We start from the raw sequence: 20,468 nt of genomic DNA on the forward strand, positions 1-20,468 counted from the left end.
CACAAATCAAATAAGGCAAACCTGCGGATCAGTCTTCGAAAGGCAGCTGTCAATTTACGCTGAGACGGGCTCGACAATTGATTGTTAATGGTCAACCTGTCTAAAGAGTCAGAGAAAATAGTGTTGAAATCTCCACCCACAATCCACGCTGAGGAGGGAAGGCGTGTGAGTTTGAGGAATACCCGGTTCAAAAAGAGGATCTGGGAGGTGTTAGGGGCATAAATGTTACACAAAAGGATTGGAACTTCCTTATATGTCCCTTGTAGGATAAGGTATCTACCCTGTGGGTCTGCCAGGGAGGTAGTAACTTGAATGGGACAGGTTCTTGATATCAAAATCGCCACACCGGCTTTTTTCCTTTCCTGGGAGGCTAGAAAAATCGTGGGGTAAAGGTGTTTAGCGAAATTGCAGTTCCCATTGAGGTTCAAGTGCGTTTCCTGCAAGAAAACCACATCAGCTCGCTGGGTCCGCATCTCACCAAGTGCCATACGCCTCTTAATGTTTGAGTTTAGACCCTTAACATTTAACGTTAAAATTTTAACCATATTTTAAGCTGTAGTAGTATAAAGAAAAATTAGCATTACATACGAAGGCTAACCGGGTATTGCCCATCTCAAAATTGCCTAAGGGCCCATGCTGAGTGGTTCTCAATGGGGTACAGAGGATTCCCTCACCACAATTAGGGTAGACACATAGGGGATGGGAAAGCACAATGACAAAACACATAACACATAGATCATAACATTTACATGTCACAAATGTTACCGGAGAGGAGTGAAGCCATGGGCAAAATCCTTTACCTCCGCCACCGTCCTCTCCGGCCAGGGTCAAAGAAGAAAAAATTGGCATAACTTTACCAGTATATAAACCCTAACCTCCTTTACCAACTCTTCCGTAGGAGGAACCAGGGTAACTCTAACCCTTAAAGGGGGTTTGTAGCTACGGACACTCTGCTATCGCAGTCAGTATCGGCAGCTAAATTCAAAACATCTACAAGAGGGGAGTATTCAATTCTCACCGCCCTAGTAGCAAACCAATGCAAATAGTATGAGGAGTCATAACCAGATATATTAATATCAGAAGAGGAAAGGAAAAAGTGAACAGCTACTTATGAAAGAAAGGACCAACCAAAGTCCCTGTAATAAACGAGGGAGGGCATGAAACCCCCCCCAATACCCCCAAGGGGGCTTCAGCTTGACACCATAGATGTAAACAAGGGGCTCCAGTTCCCAGAAGAAAAACAAAATAAATAAAAATTGTCATCTCAGGTTGGAGCTGGTCGTGCCTTAGGCCGTGATGAGGGAGATCCCCCCTTAGAGTCCACTTGCTGCCAGATTGGACGGGGTGGACTGGATGGCATCTCCAATTCCCAGTCCACCAGGGAGGGTGAAGGGACTCCCAGGTCAGTGCAGAAAGCCGGGAGGTCCTGAGTTGAGCGTAGCACAGCCGTACGACCATCTTTTGAGGCTATGAGGGCAAACGGGTACCCCCAGCGGTATCGGATGCCCTTATCTTTTAAGGATGCAAGAAGTGGCTGCAGGTGTCTTCTTTTCTGTAAGGTGATCCAAGAAAGATCAGGGAATAATTGGATCCGAGTCCCTTGGTATTCAATTCTCTTTGAGGTACGGGCTTTAGCCATAATGGACTCTTTTAGTTGGAAGTCGTGGACGCAGCAAATAATGTCACGAGATTGGTTTTGAGGCCCCCTGGGGCGTAATGCTCTATGCGCTCTGTCCAATTTTATCCTTTGAGTTATAGGGCGCTCCAGCACAGTGTTAAATATGGTTTCAAGAATGGCATGGACATCCTCATTACCTGTAGCCTCAGGGACGCCTCTCACTCGGATATTATTACGGCGTCCTCTGTTATCTAGGTCTTCCAGATGTTTGTTAGCTTCACTCAGGGCCTGAGCATAGGAAGTCACATTTTTCTGTAATTTGATGATGTACTGTCTAGTGGCATCGTGATCCCTTTCAACTGAGTCCACTCTATCTGCTAATAGCCCAACATCTTGGCGGATGGAATTAATTTCTGACTTACAGGTTTCTTTCACCTCTGAGATCAGGGATTTGAAGTCTTCCTTGGTAGGAAGGAGATCCAGATACTTTTTTAATTTTCTATAGTCAAAATGGTGTTCCATATCTCCCGACTCAGCCTCTGATGGGGAGTCACGTGACCCTCCCCCGTCCTCCTGCTGAGACACTAGAGCAGATAGTGAGGGCGCAGAGTCTAGGTCCATATCCGATGGATCCGACCACGCAGTTTTATTTTTCGCTTGAGTACCTTTATGGGTTGATTGTCGTTGTGACTTTGGTGGCATGGGGTCATTCGCAACACAGTCTCTCTTAGTAAGAAACTTGTCCAGAGGGGTCACAAACGGCTGCCCCTTTCTTAATCTGTAAGACCAGCCTGGGCCTCTTCTCCTCCTCAGCCCAGCCAGATCGTCACCTAGTCTGTGCCGTGTATTATATTTCCTTTCAATATTATTTATTAATGCAATATCATTAAAATTGTAGCTGTCGACTCATGTCCTCTATATGGGCGGTAAGGCGAGCCTCCCCTCTACGCAGACATTATACAGGGGTGTATATCCCTTTCATGGCTCCCTCCTGTACAAATCTCTTTACAGCAAGCTATTGTTCCAATGACCACTAGATGGCAGTAGAGTATGATGCAGGGAGTGAGTTTTTATATATAGAAATGGAAGGCTCTGAAAAACACTTCTGTGGGACTGCTACGAGTTTTCTTCCTTATCTCACTTATATCAGGGAAGAGGGGGGTCGGAGTGCCCCTCTCCCTGCACTGCCACAAGACCACACTCAGGCCCCCAGGCCAGGACGGCAGATTACTGCACCGCAGCTCTTCTTTACCCTGCTCAGGACCCTACACTGCTGCCCTTCACTGCTGCTTCCAGGGCTCCTGCTCGTTCCCCTCTTCCAGATCACTCAAAATCTGTTATTAATCTTTGTTTATGGTGGTTTGATCTCACAAATAGTTGGCAGCAAGACCTTTGTCACAGTAGGGTATTATACAGTGAGTTGCAGGCTGAATGCTGCACAGGGTTGCTTTGCAGTAGAATAAGTTTTAAAAGCAGCTGCATAGGTTATTATATAGGAGAATCTCCTATTTACAGGGTGATATAAAGTCAGGGCAGCACTGCCTTCACCACTTAAGCTGGTGTCACACATAACGACGACGACAACGACGTCGCTGCTACGTCACCATTTTCTGTGACGTTGCAGCGACGTCCCGTCGCTGTCGCTGTGTGTGACATCCAGCAACGACCTGGCCCCTGCTGTGAGGTCGCCGGTCGTTGCTGAATGTCCAGCTTCATTTTTTGGTCGTCACTCTCCCGCTGTGACACACACATCGCTGTGTGTGACAGCGAGAGAGCGACGAAATGAAGCGAGCAGGAGCCGGCACTGGCAGCTGCGGTAAGCTGTAACCAGCGTAAACATCGGGTAACCAAGGGAAGACCTTTCCCTAGTTACCCGATGTTTACGCTGGTTACCAGCCTCCGCTCTTGCGGCCAGCGCCGGCTCCTGCACTGTGACATGTGGCTGCAGTATGCATCGGGTAATTAACCCGATGTATACTGTAGCAAGGAGAGCAAGGAGCCAGCGCTAAGCAGTGCGCGCGGCTCCCTGCTCTCTGCACTGTGACATGTAGCTGCAGCACACATCGGGTTAATTAACTCGATGTGTACTGTAGGAGAGCAAGGAGCCAGCGCTAAGCGCGGCTCCCTGCTCTCTGCACATGTAGCACAGCGACGTTATGATCGCTGCTTCTGCTGTGTTTGACAGCTAAGCAGCGATCATAACAGCGACTTACAAGGTCGCTGTTACGTCACCGAAAATGGTGACGTAACAGCGACGTCGTTGTCGCTGTCGCTTAGTGTGACACCAGCATTAGTGGCTTGTTGATTTATTTGTTGTTAAAGTTCAGCTCCAGCAAGAATAAGCAACTTCACCACAGGGGTTAATTAGCATATGCAATGCTGCAGAAACTGTCCCTTGCAGTCTGAGAGAAGTGGAGGGGGAGGGATGGAGCTGTGGGGAAAAGGCTGCTGCTCAGCCCAGTTACCGTATTTTTCGGACCATAAGACGCACTTTTTTTCCCCCAAATGTTGGGGGAAAGTTGGGGGTGCGTCTTATGGTCTGACTATAGGGCTGCGGCTGGGAATGAGGGTGCTGCGGGTCATCGGGGGCACGAGCAGGCAGCAGCAGCGCCTGCCGTGACCACGTGGGCCCGCTCATTACATATGCACGCCCATCCTCCCACCCATCTCTCAGCGCTGAAGCCGGCACTGACAGGTGGGCGGAAGGATGAGCGGGAACGCGCGCATAGTAAAGAGCCGGCCGCATGATCACCCCTGGCAATTACAGCCTGGAGTGATCATGTGCGGCTGTATTCACTGCCCCCCGCGCGTCATTACCAGCGCGGGGTGCAGTGAATCAGTGCACTCACCCGTCCCCGTGTGTGGAGCCGCCCCCCTGCTGCACGCGATGACTTCCTGTCTGTGCCGGTCAGCTGATCTGTGCTGAGCTGGTCAGCTGATCGGCACAGACAGGAAGACATCGCGTATTGCAGGGGAACGGCTCCACACACACAGATCAGCGTGCCAGAGAGGAAGATGTGATCGGTGCTGCAGGGAGTGAGGAAAAGGTGAGTATAAACGTTTATTTTTTTCTCTGTGCTATAGGATACAGGCCATATACCAGGATGGTATATGAGCACGATGGGAGTATATGAACAGGCTGGATGGGGGGGCATGTGAACAGGCTGGATGGGGGGGCATGTGAACAGGCTGGATGGGGGGGCATGTGAACAGGCTGGATGGGGGGGCATGTGAACAGGCTGGATGGGGGGGCATGTGAACAGGCTGGATGGGGGGGGCATGTGAACAGGCTGGATGGGGGGGCATGTGAACAGGCTGGATGGGGGGGCATGTGAACAGGCTGGATGGGGGGGGCATGTGAACAGGCTGGATGGGGGGGCATGTGAACAGGCTGGATGGGGGGGCATGTGAACAGGCTGGATGGGGGGGCATGTGAACAGGCTGGATGGGGGGGCATGTGAACAGGCTGGATGGGGGGGGGCATGTGAACAGGCTGGATGGGGGGGCATGTGAACAGGCTGGATGGGGGGGTATGTGAACAGGATGGATGGGGGTTTATAGCAGGATCATATACAAGGCAGGAGGATCATTACCAGGATGGGGTACCTTAGTAGAGAATTTGGGGACATTACCCCCATAACAGTGTCAGCAGCAGATCCTCACCCTATAACAGTGTGTCATGACCACATTTTTTGCTTAAAGTTTTATTTTCCCATTTTCCTCCTCTAAAACCAGGGTGCGTCTTATAGTCCGGTGCGTCTTATAGTCCGAAAAATACGGTATGTCTCCCACTGTGTTAACAGTTATATCCCCTGAATCAGGCCTAGTGTGATAAACGGTGCACCCCTGGCCCAGGTTTATATGCACTCACCAGTGCTTGTTGTGTCCACTGTTCCTCGGTCCCTCTGTGCTGTGATAGTGCCTGCTATAATCTGTGATATCTCAGGCTAGGAGAGCCCGATTTAGATAATTTTGGTACCGAAATGATCCAGACGGAGTCCTCTTGTGCTCTTTTTTGTTCAATAAAGGCTAAGGTCCATCCAAGTTGCTGTATTTTGTAGCTTTGCTGAGTGAAACACAGAGCAGAGGATTTTCACTTCCTCATCACTCTGCAGCCGGCCACGCCCCCCCCATTAGCACTAATTTTAATGTATTAGGGTAGAATAGGGAAGTAATAAATCTATTGTTAGTGCCTTTCTGCAGTGTGTATTATACAGACATAGCTCTACTACACGCACATTACATGTACATTTACAGACATGCAACTCCGCTACATGTATATTAAAATATATATATATATATATGTATATATATATATATATATATATATATATATATATATATATATAAAAATAAATATTTGGACCTGAATGGAGGCTACAGGAGCTCAGCAGCTGAAGGAACTTCTAATCAATTAAAGAGGTATTCCCATCTCAGATTCTATCCCAATATGTATTAGGTGTAATGATAATAATATTAGGAAATGCCTCCAATTAGAAATGTAGTATAATTCTCCGGATTTACTGTGTCACTTACCTCATGTGCAGAGCATTACAGGACCTTAGGTATCCATGGTTACAACCATGAGCAACTAACCAACTGTCACTATATGCATGGTCATACCCATGGATACCTAAGGTCCTGCAATGCCCTCAACATGAGGTAAGCGACATTGCTAATTAGAGAACCATACTTCGTTTTTAATTGGAGCTTTATTTGCTAATATTATTATTACTACACCTAATTCATGTTAGGATACGATATTGGATGATGGGAGTAACCCTTAATTAAAATAATTTTCAGGTCATGTGGTCAATCATATGACCTGAAAGGTCCTTTAAGTACTCATGTGGAAGGTCCTTCATCTGCTCAACTTGTGCAGCTTCAATTCAGATGTTGGTAAGCTTCCACTCCTACTCAGCGCAGATCATATAGGTCGATGTGCAGAAGGAGAAGAGAGAGAAATAATCTCTGTGATTAAGGATGATGTAGTGTCAGCAATCTACTCCATCACAGGAAGCTGCCTTCGGGCTAAAATACGCACACACTTTTAAGCAGAAGTTTTTCTTAAAGTTTGAAAAATACGGTACATCCTAGTTTATAGATAGGGCATAATGTCCAAACTTGAGAATACGCCTTTAAATGGCTGACTTGCAACGCTACTACTTTTACTGTAGGCTACAGCAGCTTCTGTTTCTTTGTTTTTCTTTTTTTTTTTTTTTTTCTACAACTAAGATGACCTTTAAAACTAAAAATAATAAAAAATATTATATTTCAAGTTTTCGTTTCATAAAATTAAAGACCACACAATCATTCCAGCTCATGGGCGGACACATTATTGGTGCAGCTTGTGCAGACGTACATGGGCCCACCTCCAAAGCAGCAAGGAGCTTCAGTCATAGCAGAACTATCAGACTACAGTGGGCCCATAGATTATTCTTGCACAGAGTCCTTTTTCTATCTGTGTCGCCACTGTTTCAGCTGAGCAATCACAGACTGTCATTATGTGAAATTAAAGGGATTTTCCACCATTAGTATACTGACAATGTCTTCTCCATATAGGTTACCAATATGTGATCAGTGGGGTCCTACAGCCGGCTAATACCAGTTTTGGCAGCAAATAAGTTAGAACTGATTTGCAGTATCCAGGACTGGTCACTAAACAATGTGACTGAGCTGTATTGTTCTTCTCTGTACCGCTGCCGGAGCTGGTAAAAGCTGATCTGTGGTGGTACTGGTTTTCGGACCCTATCAATCTCATAGTAATAATGACCTATCCTGTGGATAGGTAATCAGTATCATAGTAGTGGAAATCCACTATTAAGGGAATATGTCTGCAGGTTTTTTCTATATAATCTGAGAACTGCATGATATAGAGACCATGATTCCAATAATGTGTCACTTACTTGGCTGTGTTTTAGTTCTAATAGCATTAGTGTTTCATTAGCAGGAGATTATCACTACAGACTAGTTTTCTTGTGCCATGCAGTCCTCCTGCTCTTTGTAACTCCACCCCACCACTGATTACCAGCTTTCTGCCTATGCACAGTGTACACAGAAAGCTCCCAAACAGTGGTGTGGGCAAGGTTATACAGTGCTCTGCACTCAGAGGATCGGTAGATCTGCAGCAGAGCAAACAGTTATTTGAACAACATGACAGCAAGCAACTCAGTAAGTGACACATCGCTGGAATCAGGGTCTCTGTCCCTTACATCATGCTGCTATCAGATTACATAGCAAGAACCTGGTGACCGATTCTTTGTAAGCCACTTGTGCATGATTTTTGTACCCCCTGAAAGCTCTTGTAGTTTTTTTTACTGTGTAATTGTAGTTTAATTCATTACCTGATTAAGTGGTTGGAATGCCTTGCTATGTATTTCAGACAAATACTGGCAACAGTAATGTGTTTTATTTTTATAGTGCTTTAGAATCCATCCAGAATACAAGGCATGCACATTCCCCATACTGGAAGTGTTTATTGCATGATGGTAATTATTTTGTTTTGTTATACTTAGCTGACTTATATAATTTGACTTTATTTTACTTTTCTCTATTTACACATATCATAAAATTCCCCTCTAAAGTCCCAAATCTCTTCAAGACTGCTTCATTTCTTAACTACTGAGGATAATAGTTATTACTGTATCTGATCTCTTGGGTCACTTGAAAGACGATAGTATAATGTCTGCTTAAAGTACTTTTAAAATCAAGAAACTTTGCAATTTTAATCTTATTAAAAATCTTCTCTATTTTAAGAATGGAGGGATTGGTAATTCTATGGTTTACTGCTTCTTGTTTAGGTTTCTGGCCACTGCTGCACCCCTTGGCCTACCATGCGTAGACTTAAAATGTCTTATTTATAATGCTTATATAAGAACTGATGTAAAGCTGGCCACATTGCTTAATGCGTGCGCGCATGATTTGGCTCCTTTAATGCTCAAGCAGCGTCGGAAAATGAACAGTTTGGACTAGCAGTGCAAGCCTGCCGATGCTCCTGAAGAATTGTCATTCTTCATCATCCCTGGTAACACAGGGGTGTGCTCCAAAAGCTCAAACTTTAGAACAACCATCTAAGGAAGGAATTGTTTAAGTGAACCTGACAGCTCATACATGCTAAGGCTACTTTCACACATCCGGTTTGAGCACTGCGGCTCAATCCGGCTGTGAAACCTATGCAACGGATGCGGCGAAAACACTGCATCCTTTGCATAAGTTTTTACATGCGGCCGGTCCGGTTTTTTCCGGTTGCGGCACGCTACTGAGCATGCGCAGTGGAAGAAACCGCATGCGGCGGCCGGATGCGTTTTTTGTCCGCATCGCGCCGCATCCGGCGTCCATAGGCATGCATTGAAAATGCGCTGCAGCGGCCGGATGTGGCGCGATGCGTTTTTTTTTTTGCCGGCGCAAAAAACGTTGCAGGCAACGTTCCATCCGGCCGCGTCATCGGCTAAATCTGCCGCATGCGGCAAAAACCGGACCGAACGCAAGCCCATACGGCACTAATGTAAGTCTATGCAAAAAAAAACGCAACCGGCGGCAAAAAAAAAACGGTTGCGGTTTTTCTGCAGAGTGCGGTATTGTGCCGCAGAGCAAAAACCGGATGTGTGAAAGTAGCCTAACCGATCCACATGCACGTTTATATGTGCGCATGGGAAGAGAGCTGTCAATTAAGGGCATTAAGTGGGAAGCAGATGCCAGGTACCCGCCTTTCCAACTAGACTCCAGCATGGCTCAGTCTTGACGCTTTATAAAGAGTGGCTTTCTCTAAAACACTCTGCCGTAGTATGTTACAACTGTCTGGTTCAATTTAAGATCATTCTTATGAGCTTTCTATGTGTATTGTTTCTTGATAGGGATCTTTTGACCAATTTTATGTCTGAAGAGTTATTTATTATGTCATTTCCTCTGTTTAAGGGCTCGGTTCCACTTGCGATTTTTATGGACAAGTGAAATCCGATAAAACATTGGATTGTCCTTGCACCAGGGTTAATCAGTCAGGCAGTGTCCATCTGCTATTTTTTCCTCAGCTCTAATTATGCTGATGATAACATTGCAGCATGCTGTGTAGATCGCACCAGATATACCAATGCAAGTCTATAGGGGGCTTTACACGCTACGATATCGTTAATGAATTATCATCAGGGTCACGGTGTTTGTGACGCACATCCGGCATCATTAACAATATTGCAGTGTGTAAAACTTAAGAGCGATCTGAAACGATCACAAAAGAGGGCAAAATCGTTTGCCGCGGAGAGGTCGTCCTGAAATAAATCGTTTTCTGCTTTTTAGCGATGTTGTTCCTCGTTCCTGCAGCAGCACACATCGCTATGTGTGACACCGCAGGAGCGAGGAACAACTCCTTACCTGCCTCCACCGGCGAGATGTTTATGTCCCGCTCATCTCCGCCCCTCCGCTTCTATTGGACGGCTGCCGTGTGACGTCGCTGTGACGCCGCACGACCCACCCGCTTAGAAAGGAGGCGGTTCGCCGGCCAGAGCGACGTCGCAGAGCAGGTATGTGCGTGTGACGCTGCCGTAGCGATAATGTTCGCTACGGCAGCGATCACCGCATATCGGCCGTACGATGGGGCGGGTGCTATCGCGCTCGACATCGCTAGCAATTGCTAGCGATGTCGCAGCGTGTAAAGCCTGCTTATGGGTGTGAGAAAAAGATCACATGGCATTACATACGCATGTCATACGGATGGCATACGCATGTCACATGGATCCTAGGTGAGAAAAAACTGCACATTCGCTTAGCACTCGCATGTCATACAAATGATAGGCAAGAAAAACAAGACCCTACACATCACACTTGCCATACTTTTCGGGATGAGTATCGGACCGATTATTTGTACACAAGTGGAACCAAGGCCTAAGCTGGATTCCCAGTGAAGCATTTTTGTTTCATACACACATTTCCATACACTTTCAGTCTTGCCTATGTGAACTTTTATGCTATTGTGACCAGCTGTAGTAACACTTTTCTCCCTAAATTTATTGGTATTGAACAGGTAAGTTTATTGTCTCTAGAAATATATGTTAATATTTCTGTTTATGAAGTCTTGTTAAAGGAGTTGTCCGACATTAGCTTAACAAAAATTTTTGAGTTTATCTGTGCTGTATTGTCATATAAATCACCCCTACATTGTTATTTTTTGTTTTCTAACTTTTGTTCCTCTTGAATTATCCCCTTTATTCTCTGCAGCTCTTGTTTACATTCAGATCCAGCAAACATGACCACTTCCTGTGCTGAACCTCAGTCAGAGCTGTCACCACCCACCCCAGTGTCCAGCCCCACCCTCTGCCCGCCCCCTGCACACACATTCCCTGTCAGTATATTCTGCCCCAGCACTGACCTGGTATCACTACAGCATTGCAAATAACAGCCCCACATCGGGCTCTGCACCGCACACGCACACATATGGCTCTGTACCGCACACATATGGCTCTGTACCGCACACGCACACATATGGCTCTGCACACGCACACATATGGCTCTGTACCGCACACGCACACATATGGCTCTGCACACGCACACATATGGCTCTGCACCGCACACGCACACATATGGCTCTGTACCGCAGCGCACACATATGGCTCTGCACCGCACACATATGGCTCTGCACCGCACACGCACACATATGGCTCTGCACACGCACACACATGGCTCTGCACCGTACACGCACACACATGGCTCTGCACACGCACACATATGGCTCTGCACCGCAAACGCACACATATGGCTCTGCACACGCACACATATGGCTCTGCACACGCACACATGGCTCTGCACACGCACACATATGGCTCTGCACACGCACACATATGGCTCTGCACACGCACACATATGGCTCTGCACCGTACACGCACACACATGGCTCTGCACATGCACACATATGGCTGTGCACCTCACACGCACACATATGGCTCTGCACACGCACACATATGTCTCTGCAACCCCCCCCATCCCCATCCCCATCGGGAACACATGTGGAGTACATACTCACCTGTCCTCGGTCCCCGCCACTCCTGCACGTTCGTGCGCTGTCTGTGCTCTCTTCAGCACAGTAGTGACGTCACCACTGTGCTGAAGAGAGCACAGACAGCGGGAGGGACAGTGATGAGAAGCTGCGCTGCGCTGCTTCTCATCAGCACTTTCAAATGTACCGGCATCGGTGATCTGTGATGCCGGTACATTTGAATGTGTGATCCTGGGCAGGGGGCCCGGTGCTGGCGCTGACACCACGGCAGCTGCCGCCAGGCCCCGCCCCCAGGTCACGGACCCCACAGTAGTGCAGGGGGAGGTTACTGGAGGTGCGGGGGAATGGGACACAACAAAGAGAACTGGAGAATAAATGGCTGAGATAAAAATAATTTGTTTTATTGATTTATAAATAATACCAATAGAAATATATAAAGAAAAAAACACACACGATTAAAAAACAAGGTGCTGTAGATGGAAGGAAAGGGGGGGAGGGAAAGGGAAGGAAAAGCCCACCCTATCCTAATCCCACAAGAGGCAGACACATCAGTATAGATATCGGGGATATATGGGGGATACACTACATAACACTATGAATAAATAAAGAGATGTAGGTAAGGAATTATAAATAGAGGGGACAGGACTATTGCACGTATCGGTTAATTAGATTCATTATACTGCCCTAAGTCCCAGACATAAATTAGGCAAAGTATAGAACGACCATTGCCCCAGAGGACAGGGTATCAAATATAGTCTCACCCATAAAGAGGTAGCCCCACCGATGTGTCACTCGCTGCCTTAAACTTCCGACACGCGTTTCGCGATGTTAATGTAGACCGCTTCGTCCGGGAGAGTGATCAATAATGCAGGTGCAGGACCTTAAAAACTCGGTCATGTGACCGGATTGGTTGCAAACAAACAGGACCTATCCGGTCCAACAGGCAATCCTGGCTCACCTTTGGCGCATGCGTGCCGCGTGCGTCGCGCCCGAAACGCCCACACCAGACGTCATGGAGATGCAAAGGGGGAGCGAGCACAGCGTCACAGGTAACCATAGACGCTGCACACATGCCCACATCTCCATATGGATTCCGATGTAGGACATTGCAGGCACGCACCGGCGGCAGGCACGCGCACTGTCAGCAAGGATGGATGTTAGCACAGAATACAGTAATAAGGGAATTCAGGATATCACAGTAGTGAGCCAGTGAAGACAGTAACATGGATGCAGATATAAATATACGAAATCAAGAAGGTTTCTTTTGGCTTTTTTGCTGCATTTTCCTCTTTCATTCTGTGCATATCATTTTGTTTTCCATCCAAAAAAGAAGTAATATTAATCACCATCATTATTATTAATATATTGTATTATTGATAGAAACAAGGTTAGTACAAGAGATGAGCACCAAGGGCATGCCAGCCCCCGAGCCTTTGCAGACAGATGGATCTGCTGCGGATGAGCTGTTAGAAAATCACATGAAGAAGATCCTGCATCCGACACCTCCAATAACAACCCTTGTGGTAGCACCTGTAGAAAACACACCTAACATTCTGGAAGGCATGCAACTAGAAGAAGGAACTCTAACTACACAGCAAGCAATTAATGTAACAAGGTAATGTCTGAAAATACACTGGGCAAGCAACAATTCCACATATTTCTTTATTTAAACAAAAAGAAAGACGCACTGTCCTCCTCTGCCTCCTAATCCCAAATCCATAGTCTAGTATGCAAATCATAACTGACCAAAAGCCAGTATTTTACCATTAGTATAATTTGGTTTTCTTTTATGTCAACACCATTTAAAACACAAGAACTTTATCATCATTTTAACACAACATTCTGTAAAGTGGACCTGTCACTTCTAAATATAGACATTATGTTATTTGGTTTGGAGTGGGTTGTGTTTATCAAGTCAATCCGTAACCATGTTTAGTAGGGAGAATTTAAGGCTATGTTCACACGTTGCGTTTTTGCTGCAGTTAAAGCCTGCTCTCTTGGCAGCAAAAAAAAAGCTGCTTCCAAAAAGCAGGTTTTGTTGCTTTTTTTTTTTTTTGCTGTATTTTTGGTGTGTCATTTGTCTACAGTACATGTTTAATAAAGATAGTTTCTTTCACTACAAAAACAGCAAAGATGCGGCGATTGCGTTTTTGCACTCTTATTACTGTCAGTGGTGAAAAAAAACTTGGAAAATGCTGAAACGCTATTCGAATTAACATGCTGCTTTCAATTTTGGATAAATAAAAAAAGCAAGTGTGTGCATGAGATTTCTGGACTCTCATAGCTTTTGCTAGTACTGTAAAAAGCGGCTTTTAGTTTGCATATAACGCATGATAAAATGCTGTAAAAAAAAAAAATGCAGTGTGTGAACATAACCTAAAGGGTTTTTTTCTGGTGAAATGAAGTAATCACATATTGACAGGATAGATTCTAACTTGTAGATTGGTGGGCTCCAACTGCAAGGACCCCCACTGTTTGCCATAATGAAGCACTTTTATCTCCATTAAAATGGAGCAGCAGATCACTTGCTTGATTATTGCTCCAGTCATTCTCTATGGGACTATTGAGCGCAAGCTCAGCTTTTCCCATCAGACCCTTAGATAATGAATGCTAAGCTAAGGTACACTTTGAGGCTTCATTCAGACATCTGTTTTATTCTTGTATGTGAAAGACATGGACCAATTTTTTTTAAGTGTGCTAAAGCCGATATTCAGGGTTTGATCAGTGTGGCCATTTCACCAATGATATTCTTGTTTGCCAAAAATAAAATAAAAAAAAAATTCAAAGTTTCTCCAACACACTAGAATCTGGTGTATTGTCTGTGAAATTCATAAGCCCAAGGCTCAAGCACATGACAGAGCCTGCATGACAACAAACAGTCCTGTAATATACAGTGGAACCTTGGTTAACGTGAACAATTCGTTCTGGGAGTGTGCTTGTTAACCAAGTTACTCGTTCAGCAAAGCAAGATTTCCCACAGGAAATCATTGCAATGCAGACGATTCGTTCCACAACTTGTTAAATGTCCCATTCAGGTCCCCTATTGTGTCATTCCACACACACAAACACACACAAACACGCACAAACTCACACAAGCACGCACGCACGCACATGCACATATTATGCTCACCTTACCTTCCGTTCCATCGACTGTCTCCTGGGACTTGCTGTTCTCCGGTACGGGCTGTGTATCGGGTTACCATAACGACGAGGGAGGAACTTCTGCTGCCAGAGCGCTGACGTCAAAGGCAGGAGCCACTTGCCTCTGATTGGCCAGCGCGCTGCCTTTGAGTAGCGGTGACAGAGGAAGTTCCTGCTTCGTCGCTATGGTTGCCGATGTACAGCCTGGAGTGGAGCGGCGAACTACAGGACCCAGGAGGCCGGCGATGCAACTGAAGGTAAACATATTATGCTCACCTTACCTTCCGTTCCATCGCCGGCCTCCTGGGTCTTGTAGTTCGCCGCGAGGACGTCGCAATGAGCCGGCGGACTACAAGAACCATGAGGCCGGCGGTGGAACGGAAGGTAAGGTGAGCATAATACTGTATGTGTGTGCGTGCGTGTGTGTTTGTGTGGACTGCAAGTGTGGGTTAGAGCACGGTGGATGTACGGAACTGGAAGTGTGTGCAGTGAGGATTTCGTTCATACAGCAAAGCTTTCTCGTAAATAGAGTTACAAATTTACAGAAAGCTTTGCTTGTTAAGCGAAATTCTCGTTAAGTGGGTTACTCGTTAAGCGAGGTTCCACCGTATATATATATTTCTATTCTGTTTATAGTTTTTTCATATGGTCCCACAAATGTTTTTTATTTATTTTCATTGTCAGTGCTTTCAATCAAGGTGAACTGAATGAAAATGTATTAAACTCTAAACTGTTACCCGCTGTAGAAAAGCTCCTGAACAGAAAGGTGAGCTTCTCCTAAATATCATAAGCTGCAGCTGTTATAAAGCTCTTCTACAAAGATTCTTATGTTTATTAATATTAGCACAATACTTATTGTTGTAAGTGATTATTAGTTTAAAAAATGTACACTTAGCCTGTGTGCCTACAATGAGATTTTAGTGCCTTTTGATGCTTCAGATTCCCACTGAGTCAAAAAGGTAATGTCAACAGTTCCAGCAAACAGGATGGGATTTATAGAAATCTCATACCCACTGTGCTTCTTTTTTGTGCTGCATAAACTGACCTGCAGTTAATTTCTGGGTACACTGAGTTATGTGCAAATTTTCCCCAAAGACTTGCCTTCGATACGGAAAATACGTAGGTAAAAAATGCACTTGTTAGTAATGCAGTTTCGCTGCAGAAATGCATCAAAATCACATGTTATTCGCACATAAGTATATCAATAAAGTTTTGTCAAAGACAAATACCAAGAAGTATCAAAAACAATGCAACTTTAAAGCATGACATACCAAGAAGAGACAAAAACAAAGAGATAAAAATACAAGTAAGGCTATGTGCGCACGTTGCGTATTTACATGCAGTTACGCTGCGATCTGCACCGCAGCGTAACTGCATGTGTCCTGCGTCCCCAGCACAATCTATGAAGATTATGCAGGAGCCGTGCGCACGTGGCGTATTAGGGCGCAGCGCTTCGGCTGCTGCCCAAAGCGCGCGTTCTAAGAAGTGACATGTCACTACTTCCGTGTGCTTTGCCTGCAGCCCCCGCTCTGTCTATGGGAGAGGCTGCACTCAGAGCGCATGGAATCGGCTTTTTTTTTCCATTACGGACTCTTTTTGCACCGAATTCATAGTGCCTATTTGCACTTTTTTTTCAAGCCTATTTTATAAGTGCTCTCCTGTTGTTTTTTTTACTTTATGGGTGGAGTTTAGGAAGACCAGATATCTTCAGATGATTCATCAATTGCAGCTTTTTAAAAAAGTCACAACACTTGGCACTTGGAACATATTCGCTAGAGTCCCCCCTGATGTATTTTTGTGACCACATGTATGCAAATCTCATATTTGCAGGCACGCAACTGCCTGCAACCAAGCATCTTGACTTTGCAAGCTGTAAGGATTTACAAGACTGCAGTCACAGAGACTGACTGTGGACTTGTACCCAAGGCCAGCCAACTTCATTAAGCCACTGTCAGACTTAGCTCCACCAGGGGCCTACGGATAGCCCACGTTTTTGCATTCTTCGTACTCCAGTGAATCCCAGACTGGCGCTGGTTTCTTTGGAGATTGCACATTTTACAAAACACTGCAGTGCTACAACATTGTGGCCCATTGTATAATTGATTAAATGTTGCAGTCTACTAGAGGGGCTAATATAAAAAATATCAAAAAATGTTTAAAATGAGATAAAATAAAATGATATACTGTATATATGAATGAAAATTAATGCATTTAATATGACTATCCAATCTGTAAACAGCGTAACAAGGGTAAAAAGTTAAAATGCCGGAATTGCAATTTTTCAGCTGCCACAGCAACGGGAGGAATAATACCAGGTGATCAAAACATTATGTATACTCCTGCACTATGTCAATAAAAATTTCAGCTCAAGGTGCTGAATCACCAAGCCCTCACATAGCTCCATATCCCAAAAATTTAAAATGTTACGGCTTTTCTAAAGTCGCAACATAAACGTGTGTGTGTGTATGTATGTATGTGTGTGTATATATATATATATATATATATATATATATATATATATATATATATATATATAATATATATATTTTATATATATATATATATATATATATATATATATATATATATTATATTATATTTTTAATTTTTTTTTAAAAAAATTTCTGGGGTTTCTTTTTGTCACCAGATAAATAAAACTATACATGTTTGGTATCTGCACAATCATACTGACCTGGGGAATCATATTGCCCGGTAACTTTTATGGTAAAAGGAACATTGTAAATGAAAACAAAAAAACAATGGAAGAATTTCACTATTTTTTTTGCTTTTTCACCACACTTGGAATCTTTTTCCTACTTACCATTATATATTTTGATAAAATGGATGATGTGATTCAAAAGTATAACTCATATTGCAAAAAACAAGCCCTCACAGTTATATCAATGAGAAAATAAAAAAAACTTTATGGCTCTAGAAATAAGGGGAGGTAAAAACGAAAACAAAAAAAAAAATCACTCGGTCTCTAGGGGGTTAACTGGCGAAGTTAACATGTCATCTATTGTAAAAAACAAAAAAGTAATGACAGTATTGCCGGCGATTTGTTTTTCTCAATGCCACCACACAGACTTGTTTTCCTTTCTTTCAGTACATTAAATGGTAACGTGCATGGTGACTTTCAAGATAAGGTGTTTAGCTTAGAAAAAAGACGTCTCAGAGGAGATCTCATTTATATGTATAAATACATGTGTGGTCAATATAAAGGACTGGCACATGACTTATTTCTTCCAAAGACTATACTAAGGACCAGGGGGCACTCACCGGGAGTGGAAGAAAAGCGATTCCGACAGCTAAATAGGAAAGGGTTCTTTACAGTTAGAGCAGTCAGACTGTGGAATGCCCTACCACAAGAGGTAGTAATGGCAGATACTATAACAGCTTTTAAGAAAGGGCTGGATGATTTCCTCACTACACAACATTGTTGGTTATAAATGACTTTGTGACCAAATGTAGAACTGGTGGAGGAAGGTTGAACTAGATGGACCTAGGTCTTTTTTCAACCTATGTAACTATGTGACCACAACTCTCCCAACCAAAAACATACGGAAAAAAAAAAAAAATATGGCTCTTGGAATGTGAGCAGGAACAATCAAAGGCGATAATCTGAAACAAGGCAGCATTCTCAAGGGCTTAATATTGTCAATTATTCTATAAAAGGGTTTACTAACTTTGTAGTGAAGTAACTAGAACTAAATCCATTATTAATATCCGGTTGTTTGGTGTATGTTATTTTTCTTAGACCAGGAATTGCATTACCGTATCTCCAAATGTGTATCTTTCTGCTGCAGCTGCCATACAGCAAGCTTTACATCTGGGCTCTGAAAGGTAAATGTACCTCTGATATAGTGACGTCAATGGGAGCAATATATTGGGGCCAAGGATGGTGTTGGATCCTGACAAACAGGAGAAAGCTTTCATAATAGTGAATACCACATGATCAGTTCAGAAGAAATGCACAGCACTTGTTTATATTGATGTGTAACCGGTATCTTATCATATAAGAAACTATAAGGAACATGTCAGTATAACGAAAGATAAATTAGCAGATTAAACAGAGTAATAGTACTGCATATTCTGGACCTTGTCAGTGTGCAGTGAGATGATTGGACTACAATGAAACCTTCCGTGATAAATATGTTAATCCCACATGGAAAAAATTACTTTGCAATAATTACAAGTTAAATAATTCGCAGAAAAAACAGTACTTGTCCTCTGTTCCAGTTTTGGGGTACCATAGCTCCATCTGTCAGCTGATCGATGGGGACCCCCAAACATCTGATAGTCATGAACTATTTTATAGCTTCTTAAAGGGAATCTGTCAGTGCGATCAACCATCCTAGGCCATCAATATGGGCATGTCTGTTTGTTTTTTTGCATCCTCACCGGCCCAGGAGATGTGGTATGATCAGACCAAGTTCCTGTACGGTCAGACACGGCCATTACACAGTACATAGCAGGGACATATATAAGATTATATCAGTCCAAAAAAATGTTAAATACCTCCAATTGTGGAACGTATTATTATTCCAAGATCTATTGATTAAAATGAACTTTAAAATTAACTTTCTTTTAGCGAAAACAATTTAAGCTTCTTCTAGGAGAACAGCCAATGGGGTATATGTCCCCTGGCACAGCCTGACCCCGATGATGGATAGCATACTATAAAACAGGGCTCAGTAAAATGCTATTCAGAAGCCACATCAGGCTCTCTGGCTGTTCCTGTCCGGCCCATGGACTGAGACAGCTGAAAGGCTGAAATCAGTGGCCCACAGGCCGCACCATGCCCTCCCCCGCCTACCGTCCTGCTTGGAAGTGAGCAGAGTATAATATATGAACATAACTTATCACTTGCTAACCTCGCCATAACTCATAAATTCTGACTGTAGACCTTAAACGATCAAATTCAAATAAGCAGTCTAGGTTTTGTATTAAGGGAGGGTGTAGTACAAGATCAATGATTCTTTTCATACCATTTATTTCTTTATTATGTACAGAGTATTTTGTGTCCTTATTGGGGATGTGGATATGAAACCTGAAATAGCAAATGAGGGGTAAGTAGCCTTGAGCTTTTCCTATTTTATGGAATAAACATTTCTTATTGTTGTACGCAGTTTGTTTTTTTTACACGTAATTAAAATTGATTAATCCATACACATGATGAAACCCTGCATAACCCATAATGATATAATGTTAATCAGCAATGCTTGGGAAAGCACTTCAGCTGCATTAAATTTGCTATATGACTTTACACCTAACAGGAAAACTTTGTGTCTTACAATTTCTGGAGACAAAATGCCCGAGAAGACTCATTCACCATATGTAACTTTCCTCCAGTGGAAGGAAGTAAGTGAAGTGCACCATGCAAATTGAGCTGTAGTGTTTCTTGTCAATACTTGTGCATTTTCTTGATATTACTTAAAGGGAACCTGTCACGAGAGTTGGTGATTATAAGCTGCGGCCAAAACTAGTGAGCCCTTATATACAGCATTCTAGAATCTATATATATAATTGCCTTATTCTGTCTGTCTGTCTGTCTTGCTCCAAAATTGTGTCCTTACGGTGACAAACAGCGGATTGGCCGCTGGGCTCGCCATGGCCCCGCCCACCTGCACGGATTGGCCGCTCGCCTCGGCTCCTCCCCCCGCACGGATTGGCCGCTCGCCTCGCCTCCGCCCCCCCCTGCACGGATTGGCCATGTCCTTACGGTGA

At 44.1% G+C, this 20,468-nt stretch overlaps 1 protein-coding gene across 4 annotated transcripts in view; it reads left to right on the forward strand.

Annotated features, from left to right (window-relative positions):
- Nucleotides 1-20,468, forward strand: part of HDAC10 (histone deacetylase 10) — a 90,460-nt gene that overhangs the window by 60,751 nt on the left and 9,241 nt on the right. For all 4 annotated transcript variants that reach the window (XM_075345090.1, XM_075345091.1, XM_075345093.1 and 1 more), the window contains 6 exons: nt 8,039-8,106; nt 12,981-13,215; nt 15,426-15,507; nt 18,499-18,584; nt 19,754-19,810; nt 20,018-20,102. In XM_075345090.1, the coding sequence (XP_075201205.1) occupies nt 8,039-8,106; nt 12,981-13,215; nt 15,426-15,507; nt 18,499-18,584; nt 19,754-19,810; nt 20,018-20,102 (613 nt within the window). The remainder of the gene's footprint in view (nt 1-8,038; nt 8,107-12,980; nt 13,216-15,425; nt 15,508-18,498; nt 18,585-19,753; nt 19,811-20,017; nt 20,103-20,468) is intronic.

This window comes from Anomaloglossus baeobatrachus, chromosome 4 (assembly GCF_048569485.1).
Source record: "Anomaloglossus baeobatrachus isolate aAnoBae1 chromosome 4, aAnoBae1.hap1, whole genome shotgun sequence".
Lineage (NCBI taxonomy): Eukaryota > Metazoa > Chordata > Amphibia > Anura > Aromobatidae > Anomaloglossus > Anomaloglossus baeobatrachus.